The sequence below is a fragment of the Chiloscyllium plagiosum genome, chromosome 13 (genome assembly GCF_004010195.1).
Source record: "Chiloscyllium plagiosum isolate BGI_BamShark_2017 chromosome 13, ASM401019v2, whole genome shotgun sequence".
NCBI lineage: Eukaryota > Metazoa > Chordata > Chondrichthyes > Orectolobiformes > Hemiscylliidae > Chiloscyllium > Chiloscyllium plagiosum.
The window spans coordinates 7,930,628-7,943,958 of record NC_057722.1 but is presented as its reverse complement, the minus strand read 5'-3'; the positions used below and the strand labels follow the sequence as shown (position 1 = coordinate 7,943,958).

Sequence of the window (13,331 nt, the reverse complement as noted above, 5' to 3'; positions counted from 1 at the left end):
GCAAACAATATTACCTTAACCACAACACTTAGCATTCTTCCTGAAAGAAGTGAAAGCCATCAGCTTAATTACATGCCTCCAACTGGAGCATATTGCCACTAATATGTAGTTTTCACTGAATACTGGTTATTGATTTGGATTTGACTCTGCAAAATCCTCAGAGAAAATCCCCAGAGAACCATTTTGTCGGTGAAGAGTTGGGCTTCATCTCTGTAAGTCAATAGTTACCCCTGGCATCAGGATTGTGTACGTGACAGATCCTGCCTGAAATTCTGATAGAACTGCAGAAAATATGGCCTTTATACCCAGTCTCCGACCCCACTTCCCAGTGGAGCTACACTAAAAGGGCATGAAAAACTCTGAGGGATTTCCAGCCAGTTCTGCTGTCAGCAATAGCAACATCATTAGAAGGTTTCTAGGAGTCAGGAAGGGATTTGTTTGGGAATTCATAAAAGTGCAGAGGAGATTGTTTGGCCCATCGTACTGGCACTAGCTCCTTAAATAAGGATCATTACTATTGACAATCTCCTTCTTTATCCCCATATCCTTGCACATTACTTTTATTTTGAAATGTGTAACGATGCTGTGGCTTTAAGAGGTTATTTTATCTTTATTTTTCTGACGTGAGATTGTAAGGCAGAAGTGCTGAGCAATCTGCCAAAACCACTACAGTAAACAGCTTGTGAAGCCTTGGGTTTTTATAAAAATTGGAACAATAGAAGCAGCTTGGATGGGTGTGGCCAGCTCTCATTGACCAGGATTTCTGTTTTTTTTTAGTTTTTAGTTTTAGCTTTAAGCAGTTATTATGATGGGCTTAGAGAAGTACAGGGATGTTGCCAGGTTGGAGGGTTTGAGCCATGAGGAGAGGCTTAATAGGCTGGGGCTGTTTTTCCTGGAGCGTCAGAGGCTGAGGGGTGACCGTATACAGATTTATAAAATCATGACAGTGCATGCATATGATAAATAGAAAAAGTCTTTTCCCTGGGATGGGGAAGTTCATAACAAAAGGGCATAGGTTTAGGGTGAGAGGGGAGAAATTTAAAAGAGACCTAAGGGACACAGAGGGTGGTATGTGTATGAAATGTGCTGTCAGAGGAATTAGTAGAGGCTGGTACAATTAGAGCATTTAAAAGACATCTGGATGGGTTTATGAATAGGAAGGGTTTAGCGGGATATGGGCCAAGTGCTGGCAAATGGGACTAGATTAGGTTAGAATATCTGATCGGCGTGGACAAGTTGGACTGAGGGGTTGTTTCCGTGCGGTACATCTCTATGACTCTAAGTAGAAATTATCTTTCCCCGCTCACTCAGTTACAGCTGGAAGCTAGAGTTTCTCTCTGCTACTGGGCTACCTGTGAGACTAATCTATTTTTCCGAACTTTCTTTTTTGCCAAAGGGTATAGAGTCATAGAGATGTACAGCATGGACACAGACCCGGCGGTCCAACTCGTCCATGCCGACCAGATATCCCAACTCAATCTAGTTCCCACCTGCCAGCACCCAGCCCATATCCCTCCAAACCCTTCCTATTCATATACCCATCCAAATGCCTCTAAATGTCGCAATTGTACCTGCCTCCACCACTTCCTCTGGCAGCTCGTTCCATACATGTATCGCCCTCTGCGTGAAAAAGTTGTCCCTTAGGTCTCTTTTATATCCTTCCCCTCTCACCCTAAATCTATGCCCTCTAGTTCTGGATTCCCCGACCCCAGGAAAAAGACTTTGCCTCTTTACCCTATCCATGCCCCTCATAATTTTGTAAACCTCTATAAGGTCACCTCTCAGCCTCCGACGCTCCAGGGAAAACAGCCCCAGCCTGTTCAGCCTCTCCCTATAGCTCAAATCCTGCAACCCTAGCAACATCCTTATAAATCTTTTCTGAACCCTTTCAAGTTTCACAACATCTTTCTGATAGGTATGTTTCTATATTGGAACAGTTAATTAGTAATTGTTACTGTGTCTATTATTCTGTTAGGGTTTCCAATACAGTTAAGTTATTCTAAGCTTTTTTTTGTTGTTTGCATTTTAATGTCAATGTTGGAATGAATTGTGTTTTAGCTTAATGTTGAGTAGTTTGATTGGTCGAATTGCCTCCGGAACAAGGCATTTTACTTTTGCCTTAAAAATAAGAAAAAGCTGGTGTCTGGGTTACCTTTGTAAATTATTTTGAGGGAGTCTGGTCTGGTCAATAACAAATGGATATCAACTTGTCTTGAATGTTTCACTTTTAATTACTACGACCAGAAATTCAGAAGAATCTGCCACTTACGGTGCAAGGCGAGCAGAGAACTGTAGTAAATACACTGTACTATCCCCATAGCATTTTGAGTACATGCCTTCCAGAGTCCATCGTAGATCCAAGTGACAGTAATGATAGTGGTTGATGTGCTGGAGATCCTCCACTCACTGGACCGTATGGAAACAGTTGTAAGGACTACGCCCATCAAAGTTAGAAATAGAGAGAAAATCTGCACGACTGTCACTCCCATTCCACCTTGTTGCTGAATAAGTGTGGACCAAGAGAATCTGAGGTTCCCCTTATCTGCAGAGAGAGACAAGCAGAGTGAGAGTTACATTTAAAATGATGCCCAAGCCCACAGAATGGGAAAAGAGCTCGATGTTAAAGTGATCAAGCATTGTTTGGATCAGGAGGCAGCAAATTTGCAAACAACAGTGGGAATGAATCTCAAGGTCAAGAATTTGTATAAGTAACCATTTTCCTGTTTGTGAAATGCTGGAACAAGTGACTCGAATAAAAAAGCAAACGCGGGACTTTGGAATCCTGTGTAGTTGAGCGTGTTGCACAATTTTAGTTTAAATAGTGGAATATACTGTTGGTTCGAGATTTGTTTTCTCCTGAGCAAGTGTTTTCAATCTGTCATAGATATGAGGTCATATAAGGAGCTCTCTTGCTTGTTCCTTGATTATTCCTTCATCTTCAGTTTCTAATCTTTCCCTTCCCAACCTCTGAACTTCCTTGCTACTCTCTATGTTATCAACATTCTCCAGACCTGGGTTAACGCAATCTCTAATACAGAAACATGATTTGGAAGTTAGCTTTCTTTCAAATTTGTTCATGGGATTGTGGGTGTTGCTAGCTGGGCCATCATTTATTGCCCATCTTGAATTGCCTGAGAGAAGCTGGTAATGAGCTACCTCCCTGAACTGCTGCAACAAACAAAGAGAACAAAGAAAATTTACAGCCCAGGATCAGGCCCTTCGGCTCTCCAAACCTGAGCCGATCCAAATCTACTGTCTAAACCTGTCGCCCAATTCCTTAGCATCTGTATCCCTTTGCTTCCCATCTGTCCAGATGCATCTTAAATGAATCTACCATGCCTGCTTCTACTACCTCTGCTGGCAACACGTTCCAGATGCCCACCACCCTCTGCATAAAGTACTTGCCGCGTGTATCCCCCTTCAACTTTTCACCTCTCACCTTGAAAGCGTGACCTCTCGTTATTGGATTCTTCACCCTGGGAAAAAACTTATCGCTATTTACCCGGTCTATACCCTTCATGATTTTGTAAACTTCAATCAGGTCCCCCTCAATCACCTTTTCCTAATGAAAACAAACCTAACCTACTCAATCTCTCTTCATAGCTAGCACCTTCCATACCATGCAGTTCATTTGGTTTAAGTATTTCCACAGGGCTGTTTCAGGATTTTGACCCAGTGACACTGAAGGAACAATGATAAATTTCCTAGGTGTATGGCTTGGAGAGGAACTTGCAGATGGCAACGTTTCCAATAATCTTCGCTCCCTCCCCCCAATAATATTTAGGTGGTAGAGTTTGCACATTTGGATTATTGCAGCTGACAGTTTCTGCAGTGCATCTTGTGTAGGGTACATACTGCTGCAACTGTGCCTTGATAGTGAAAGGAATAAATTTTGAAGGTGGTCGATGTAGTGCTAGTCAAGTGGCCTGCTTCATCCTTGATGTTGCCTGGCCTTTGAAAGCCTTGTTGGTGTGTACTCATCCAGGCAAATGTAATGTGTTCCATCCTGGTCCTGACTTGTGCCTTGTAGATGGTGGGCAGACTTTGGGGAGTAAGGAGGTGAGTTACTCGCTGTGGTATTCCTAACCTCTCAACTACCCTTGTAGCCATGGCATTTACATGGCAAGTCTAGTTCATTCTTAGTCAATGATGATCCCCAGAATGTTAATAGTGGGAGAACAGCAGCCATTTTATGTTTTGAGCTGTGTAACAGTTTGACTGTCCATAGCCATTTTGTGCAGAAGCCACTGCTGTTAGCTGATCTAACTACAAACAGCTTGTGAGAGTTTGATCAGAGGAAGACTCCCAGAAATCCTCTCTTTTCTGCTGTAAAAGAAGCTAGGCACTATTAAAGCATTGTGCTTGCAGAACCAATAAAGAAAAAGGGTCTTCACAAACTCCCAGAAGCTGCTCTGCCTCTTATGTCCATCTACAAGGGCAAAATCTAACCATTCGAATACCTAAGTCTTCAACTTCAACTCTTTCTTCCAGATAACCAGCACATCAATGGCAAATACTAGGTCTGCAATGACATCCCAGAGGACTGAATTGAACTTCATCCCTGTCTGCATTTTTTATCTTTAACTGTATTTTGTTTTTATTTGCATTTAGTTACCAACTTTATTATTTTTACTTACGAAATGCATAGTCATGGTTTTCTAATGAACCTTACTCTCCTGTTTATCGCCTGACTGCTGGTTATTTTTAAATTGAATGACTCACAAGTTAAAAGGGGGCTACACACAGAGACACAGACACGTGCATGCACACACACAAACATAAACATACACTTGCACACACACACACACAAAACCACTTTGAGGTATCTGATTGCGACTTTAATGTAAAACAAGGTCACTGCAATTTTTAGTTATGAATTGAGCAGTGAAACACCTAACTTACAAACAGTTACACATTGGATTCTACAATACAGGGTGATCACTCTAGTGCACAAAGACTTATCGTGCTGTCGTATGGGGAATGTGTTTTATGACAATTCACTGGATTTCTTGGAGTAATCTGGATGATTTGAAGTAAACACTGTAAGAGCAGAACAATCTATGGTATTTCACCTCAAAATCGTATGCTCAGCATTTATTCATTGCTCTCAAATAGAATAAGCTGCAAATTCACAGTAAAATGTTCATCGGTAAATAGATACTTATTAACAGTGGGAAACTTTGGGATAATCAAACTGCAACTTAGTTCATGACAGAAGTTTCTGTGACTTCTGTTTTGAATTGCTTTCTCTGAATGTTACTCAAAACTCTTTGGAATTCATGGAATTTACAAATTTCAACACTGAGACAAGTGATGTTGGAGCACGGTGAGAGTGGAAAGGAATTGGGCAAATGGAGTTAAGACACAGATTGACCAGGATCAAAATGAGGAGCTGAATGGCTTACTCTTATTTCTGCATTATGGACATCTGCTGAAAATCCAGGATAATTGTTATCTTGGTTCAATTGGTAGCAGGGAGAAAGTGAGGACTGCAGATGCTGGAGATCAGAGCTGAAAGAAGGGCTTATGCCCGAAACATCAATTCTCCTGCTCCTTGGATGCTGCCTGACCTGCTGCGCTTTTCCAGCAACACATTTTTCAGCTCAATTGGTAGCAGTCTTCCTTCCAAAGAAAGATAAGCAAATAAAATTATCATGCAAAACTAAAGTGCACCTGATCGGGGGTAGTGTACTGACATGGATAGAGTATTGGCTTTTAGAAACAAACAGAAGGTCTTTTTCCAAGTGGCAGTGGAGTACCATAGAGCCCAGTGCTTGGACCCCAGCTATTCACGACGTATAATGATTTAGATGAAGGAACTAACTGTCATGTCACCAAGTTGGCAGGTGCCATGAAGCTGGGTGGGAGGGTTGACTGTGAGTGAGCTGCCGAGATGCTTCAGTGTGATTTGGACAAGTTGAGTGAGTAGGCTTATGTCTGGCAGATGTAATATAATGTGCATAAATGTGAGTTTATCCACTTTGGTAGCAAAGACTGGAAAGCAGATGTTTATCAGAAGATTTTGAAAGGGGTGAGGTGCAATACGACCCATCAGTCCAGTTCATTGTCCATCAGTCGCTGAAAGTAAGCATGCAGGCGCAGCAGGTGGTGAAGACACCAAATGGACTTCATAGCGAGATAATTCAACTACAGGAGCACGGATGTCTTGCTGCAATTGTACAGGGCCTTGGTGAGACCAAACGTGCAATACTGTGTCTCCTTATCTGAGAAAAGATGTTCTGAGGAAGAGCAACGAAGATTTACCAGACTAAGTCATATGATGGCAGGACTGAAGAATGAATGGGTTTCGCTTAGATTATATTCACTGGAATTCAGAGGAATGAGAGAGGTTTGCACAGAAATCTATAAAATCCTAACAGGACTAAGATGGAGGATGGGAAAAAAGTTGTAGTTGTAAGAACTCCTTTCTTGATGTATTTTCAGTGTTGGAGCTGATTTCCTTAAATTCTAGGAGCAGACATTACTGTTTTGCAAGCTGTTGCATTGTTTTGGAACTCTGGGGAAAAAAATGATCACAACTTTAGAAAAGGACTAAGACTGACAAAGGCAGTGGTGGTGACCACATGGGAAGTGATTCAAATGGAGAAAGAAACCCACACTGCTGTCTGACCCAGCAGTGAATCTGCACAGCTACTGCCTCTGCTGTTTGCTTTCAAGTATCTCTGGACACCAGAGTTCATTCTAAGAAAAATTAACAAACAGTGAAATTCACAGCTGACCTTGAAGAAACCTGTGTGGGAGAGTTCACAGCATGGAGAGCAGCTAAGTGGCTTTTAGGCTGGTACAATTGCAATATTTAAAAGGCATCTGGATGGATACATGACTAGGAAGGGTTTGGAGGGACATGGACAAAGTGCTGGCAAATGGGACTAAATTTAGCTCAGATATCTGGTCAGCATGGACAAGTTGGACTGAAGCGTCTGCTTCCATACTGTATATCTCTATGACTCTATGACTAGCCAATGTAAATGCAGAAAATTTATTCCTTATGACTGGGGAGTCTTAAACAAGGGGGTCATAATCGTGGTTAGACCATTTAGGACTACAATGAGGAGAAATTTCTCCAATCCAAGAGTGGGGACCCAATGGAATTTTCTGGCAGAGAAAGTGGCTGAGGCCAAGTATCGAATCCTTTCAAGAAGGAGTTAGGTCTAGTTCCTGGGTCTAAAGGGATCAAATGGGTCTGGGTAAATAGTAGGAGTAGGGTAATGAGTCTGATGGCCAGCCATTATTATATTGAATGCTAGGGCAGACTCAAAGGACCGAATGGCTTACACTTGCTGTAGTTGGTATGTTTTCAGCCATCTTCCTAACCTGCAATCTTCTTCCTGACCTCTCCACCCCCACCCCCACTCCAACCTATCACCCTCACCTTAACCTCCTTCCACCTATCGCATTTCCAACGCCCCTCCCCCAAGTCCCTCCTCCCTACCTTTTATCTTAGCCTGCTGGACACACTTTCCTCATTCCTGAAGAAGGGCTCATGCCCGAAACGTCGATTATCCTGCTCCTTGGATGCTGCCTGACCTGCTGCGCTTTTCCAGCAATACATTTTCAGCTCTGATCTCCAGCATCTGCAGTCCTCACTTTCTCCTCGTAGATGTTTTCAGCCAGAAAGGTTCAAGTCCCTGATTTGGGAATGTAAATCAGATTGACTCCTTGGAGCTAATACTGACAATACATTGTCCTGTCGGCGATTCTTTTTTCAAAAGTGAGACATTAAACTGAGATTATTGGTCAGGAGAGACCCCTTGGCTCCATTAATGGAAGAGCTGGTAGCTGATCTGGTGGTGGACTTAGCTTTAATGCCTGCTGACATCCCATAACCCTTCTTCCCCTTGTCAATTAAAAATCTAAATCTAAGTATGTAAGTTAGCTCGCTGAGCTGGAAAGTTTGTTTTCAGATGTTTCATCACCATGACTAGGTAACATCATCAGTGAGAGTCTCCAGTGAAGCGCTGGTGGTATGTCTCGCCTCTCCATTTATAAGTTTTGGTTTCTTAAGGTGGGTGATGTCATTTGCGGTTCATGTTTTCAAGGGAAGGTAGATAGGGTCTAAATCGCTGTGTCTATTGATGGAATTCTGGTCTGTATTAACAAAAACTAGTGATACATGAACACCAACTAGCCACCAAAAGTCACAACCCACTATCACTAACTTCTATACATACAGTGAAGGACACCACTTTGACTGGGACAACGCATACATTCCAGGACAGGCGAAACAAAGACACACACGAGAATTCTTAGAGGCATGGCATTCTAACCAGACCTCCAGCAATAAACGCATCAATTTAGATCCTATCTACCTTCCCTTGAAAAAAGTAACTGGAAATGACATAACCTACCTTAAAAAACCAAAACCTACAAATAGAGAGGTGGGACATACCACCAGCACTTCACCAGAGACTCCCACTGAGGATGATACCTAGTATGGTGGAGAAACGTCTGAAAACAATCCATCCAGCTCAGCAAGCTAACTTACATACTTATTATCAACCTGAGCTACAAATCTTCTCAAAAATCTAAATCTAAATCAGGCTTCAACATATTCCATGACCCAGTCTCCACTGCTCATAAGGATAGAGAATTCCAAAGATTAATGGCTTTCTGAGAGAATAAGTTGCTCTTTATCTTGATCTTCAATGGTAGACCTCTTATTCTGAAATAGTGTATCCTCATTTAAGATGACCCTATGAGGTGAGGCAATAAAACAGCATCTACCTTGCCAGTATCACTCAGAATCTTGTATGTTTCAAAACTCCAATGATATTACAAAGGAAGTTTATAAATTGATTTGAGAAAATGGATTGTAAAGTAGAGGTAAATGGATTTCAGTTCTGTGAAAGATTAATGTGCTTTTTAATGGAGGGTCAAAAAAGTCATTTGGCACAATGAACTAAAGACAGCATTTCCAAGAAATCATGCAATTTAAGTAAAATGACTTGTCAAGCTAGTGAGATAATTGCTGCTTCCTGTTTAGTTGAGTTTTCATAACCTTCAAAAAAGACAGAGCTCCAGGGGCCAAAGCAGGTTGAGTTGAGGAGAAACCATCCATACTAGAAGAAGGGCAGTTTAGTTTGTGGGAGTCTTCAGTGCATCAGAGCTAGAAAGAAGTCTTAGGTTGGCCTCAAGGTAGTCAAAGTTAGAGAAAGGTTAATAAGTTCGTCTCTCTGTCTGTCTTGGGGAGAGACATTGAAAAGCACATCGGTCATGTGCGTTTTTTTCTTTTTTTTGTCATAGATTTAGTTTCTTCTGTTGAAAGTACATTGAAAACCTTGTGTGAATATGGTCAGAGTCTGACCAGCACAGTAAACAAATTGTATAAAATAAAACTTGAGTCAGGAATCTGACTTGTCCAATACTATCATCAACTGGGACAACAACAAAATGGGGTTTTCCAGGATAGAATTGAAGAGGGATCTGGGAATCATTAGAGATATTGGTATTTGTGTCATGGGTAGACAGGGTAGTTAAGAAGGCGCTTAGCACATGTGCCTTCAATGCTCAGATCTTTGAGTGTGGGAGTCGGGATGTCATATTGAGGATGTACAGGACTTTAGTGAGGCCTCTTCTGGAGTACTGTGTGCAGTTCTGATCACTCTGTTATAGGAAGGATATTATTAAACTGGACAGGGTTCAGAAAATATTTACCAGGATGTTGCAGGGAATGGAGGATTTGAGATATAAAAAAAAGACTGGGAAATTTTTTCATTGGCACATAGGAAGTTGAGGGTTGACCTTTTGAGGTTTATAAACTCATATTTTTAAGGTGAGAGGAGAAAGATTTAAAAAGGGGCAATCTTTTTACACAGAGAGTATGTGGAATGAACTGTCAGATGAAGTGGTGAGTGCCGGCCCATTTACAACATTTACAAGACCTTTGGTTAGGTACATGAATAGGAAAGGTTTGGAGGACTATGAGCCAAGCGGAAGCAGGTGGGACTAGTTTAGTTTGGGAAATGGTTGGAGTGGACTGGCTGCATCAAAGGGTCTGTTTCTATGCTGTATGGCTTTCTGATTCTATCCTGTGCAAAGGCAGTGGACAGAAAAACAGAAGCTGTTTTGAAGTTTATTACACGGTTTGGAATTTCAAAATCGCTTTGACTGTTGCTGGGAATTTTCTGAGGGGAGAAATTATAACAATGGCTTATTTGAAATCTCAGATGAAAGCCACACTGAAAAGGCTAGCAGATAATTTGGAGGTACGGTTAAAAGTAGAATTTTGTAAGGATGAGATGCTTATAGTCATCACCCAGGACTTAAAGAAAAAAGAGGGGATATCTAAAATCGGTATGCCTCTGCCGGAACAGCGAAGGTTCAGTTAGAAATTAATGAAACTTGACTTGGAGAGAGAAAGAGAAATAAAAGGACTTAAGTTAGAGAAAAGAGAGAGAGAGAAAGAGGAATGAAAAAATGTGAATTGAAAAACAAAGAGAGGGAAAAATGGATCGGAAAGAGAAGAGAAAGAAAAAGAGAGAAATGAAAAGTGAACTGGTAGTAAATAGAGTTTCAATTGGAATGAGAGGAGAAGGACAAACAAAGAGAAATGCAAAGGGAAATTGACTTAAAGATATTAAACTCTAAGGAGGTGATGCAATCAGACATGCGTCACACATGATTAAAGATATGCTTACGGTAAAGCAAGAAAGAGAGGATAGTAGCACAGAGGATGATCCTGGATTGAATGCAGGAATTGATTTACCAATAATTCTACATTTAGTGACTAAATTCAGAGAGAACGGACCTGAAAAATATTTCTCCTCATTTGAAACAAGGATGATGAAGGGGCCAAAAAGAGTTTGATACTTAATGCTACAATGTGTCCTGACAGGTAGAGCAATGCATGTATGCTGGTTTGATAGAAGAATAATCTGCAGCTCATGAAACTATCAAAAGAACAGTATTCACACTCATGAACTTGCCCATGGTGTCAAGTAAGCCTGGAAAAACCGAAGTGAAAGGGAATCAGAGGAAAACTCTTCACTGGTTGGAGTCATATTGTACAAAGGAAAAGCGTTGTGATTGTTGGAGACCAGTCATCTCGGTCCTGGGACATCTCTGCAGGAATTCCATAGGGTGTGTCTTCCAGCCAACCATTTTCAGCTGCTTATTTAACCCTAATTTAAATGTAGGGCTCTAAGATAGAAAGCTGATCAGACATGTGTAGAATGCGCAAGGAAAAACAAAGGAAGAAAATGAGATTAGAGGTTTTGATCACTGAGAAAAATTGAGAACACGAGGTAAGTCATGAATATGGAAGAATTCCAAAATCATATTCTGGTAACATTTCAGACTTTAAATAGAAGAGTGTCAATGATCAGAGATTGAGAAGCAGCCGTTCTCGCAAACACCTACTCTATTTCATACATGCGGTGACACATAGCTGACAGTCATGTGGAAAATAACGAGGGCATTGGAAGAATAGAAAATCCGAGGACGAAAAGGGTACTAGTTTTATGGAGCAGATAGGTGGACAGAAAATAAGAAAAGAGAAAGGCTAGAACATGAAATGGGATGATGAAAATAGTATTCTTTCATTTAAATAAAATGGGACACACTAAAGCCAATCGCTGGTTGTAATGGGAAACATATTGCAGTGATAGGAACACCTTCAGATTCCTCAGAAATGATTGTATCAGGAAAGAGACTGGGTAATAAAACTGCAGCAATGATACAGGGGAGGGGAAGTGGCTCAGGACAGTCAAACACAATCTTGTTTGAATATTGATAAAGAGAATCAGACTTCTGGTACTGCTGGTTATTTTATTTCAAAACATTTTGATTCCTTATTCTTCCAAACAAGGAAGTAAACCAATAAAGCTATTGAGAGACATTGGAGCAAGTCAGTCACCAATATGAGCCGATGATACCATTTGACTTTCAGAGGGGTCATTCATAAACCTGTCTGAATGTGTTTAGTGACTGACTAGCACAGGAACCAAATTGCAAACAATAAAATGTCTGGTCTGTCATGCCATTATTTCAGTTTGAAATCTGACATGTCCAAGAGTACAGTCTGGGATGATAACTGTACATCACCTTTCTTCAGAAGACAACATAATTCCAAGATCCTTTGGGAATCTAATCTGCTCCATTCTACACATTATGTCCTCAAAAAAAAACTCTAACATTTTGTCAAACATATAAAATTCATCAATATCCTTCCCTTCAGCATAAGGTCAGAAGTGGGGATGCTTACTGCTGATTGCACAATGTTCGACACCACTTGAAGCATAGTCCATGCCTACCTGCAGTCAGACTCAGATAATATTCAGGCTTGGGCTGATAAGTGGCTAGTAACTTTGTACCACAAAAGTGGCAGGCAATGACCATGCCCAACAAGAGACAATCTCCGCTTGACATTCAACCAGCACGATCAACACGCTGGGGATAGCCATTGACCAGAAACTGAACTGGGCTAGCCATATAAATATTAAGGCTCCAAGAGCCAATCAGAGGCAAGGAATTCTAAGGTGAGTTACTCACCTCTTGTCCATGCAAGACTCCACGCAAGGATAAGTTTAAGAGAAACACGAAATGGAAAAAGTGAGTTGGAATTAATAAAATAAATAAATAAAATGTTTAAAGAAAGAAAGACTTGTATCCCTGTATTTTCCCTCCTGTCTAGGTGTGCCCTGTCTACTGTGGGAGAAATGGCAAACAAAAGTCCATAACAAGCTCTTGTAAACAGTGAAAAAAATATTACCACGCAATCTGTTTTATTTCTGAAGAAGGGTCACTGGACCTGAAACATTAACTCTGCTTTCCCTCCACACCTGCTGAGTTTTTCCAGCAATTTCTGTTTTTGAATCTGCTTTTTCTTGGGGCCTTGGTTAAGGGTTAAATGTTGATATGGACACCTGGGAAAATCTCATCTGCTCTTATTCAAGATTGTGCCATGGGAATTTTTTTTTTTAACCAGCTCTGAGATGACAGACAGTTGAAAATTTGCATCTGAACGACATCTTAGAGCTCCCCAAGTATCACATCGAGTTTTAGCCTAGACTTTGTGCTCAAGTCTGTGGAGGCTTTTCAAAAAAATTTAAATATATACTTTATTCATAAAAAATATCTTTACATACAGGCATAGTCATGAGAGCAGTTTGATTTTGTACACAGTTTTTACATACGTAGAACAAACAATCCCAAAGTCTCCAGCAGTCAGTTTGAAATCAAAACTTTCCAACTCAGAAGGAAGAGTTCAGTCGCAAAACGATCACTGGCACCAGATGGTGTGGCGTTGCTTGTTAAAAGGTAGTGACTAAGCCAACTTATCTAAATTAATTTGCAAGATATACTGGTGACTG

At 40.9% G+C, this 13,331-nt stretch overlaps 1 protein-coding gene across 1 annotated transcript in view; it reads right to left on the bottom strand.

Annotated features, from left to right (window-relative positions):
• LOC122555730 (claudin-15-like) overlaps positions 1 to 12,372 on the bottom strand; it is a 42,373-nt gene extending 30,001 nt beyond the window's left edge. The window contains exons 1-2 of the mRNA XM_043701787.1: positions 12,273 to 12,372; positions 2,270 to 2,542 (exon numbers count right to left, since the gene is read on the bottom strand). Coding sequence (XP_043557722.1) covers positions 2,270 to 2,542; positions 12,273 to 12,357 — 358 coding nt within the window. The 5' untranslated portion in view covers positions 12,358 to 12,372. The remainder of the gene's footprint in view (positions 1 to 2,269; positions 2,543 to 12,272) is intronic.
• Positions 12,373 to 13,331: the final 959 nt, after the last annotated feature.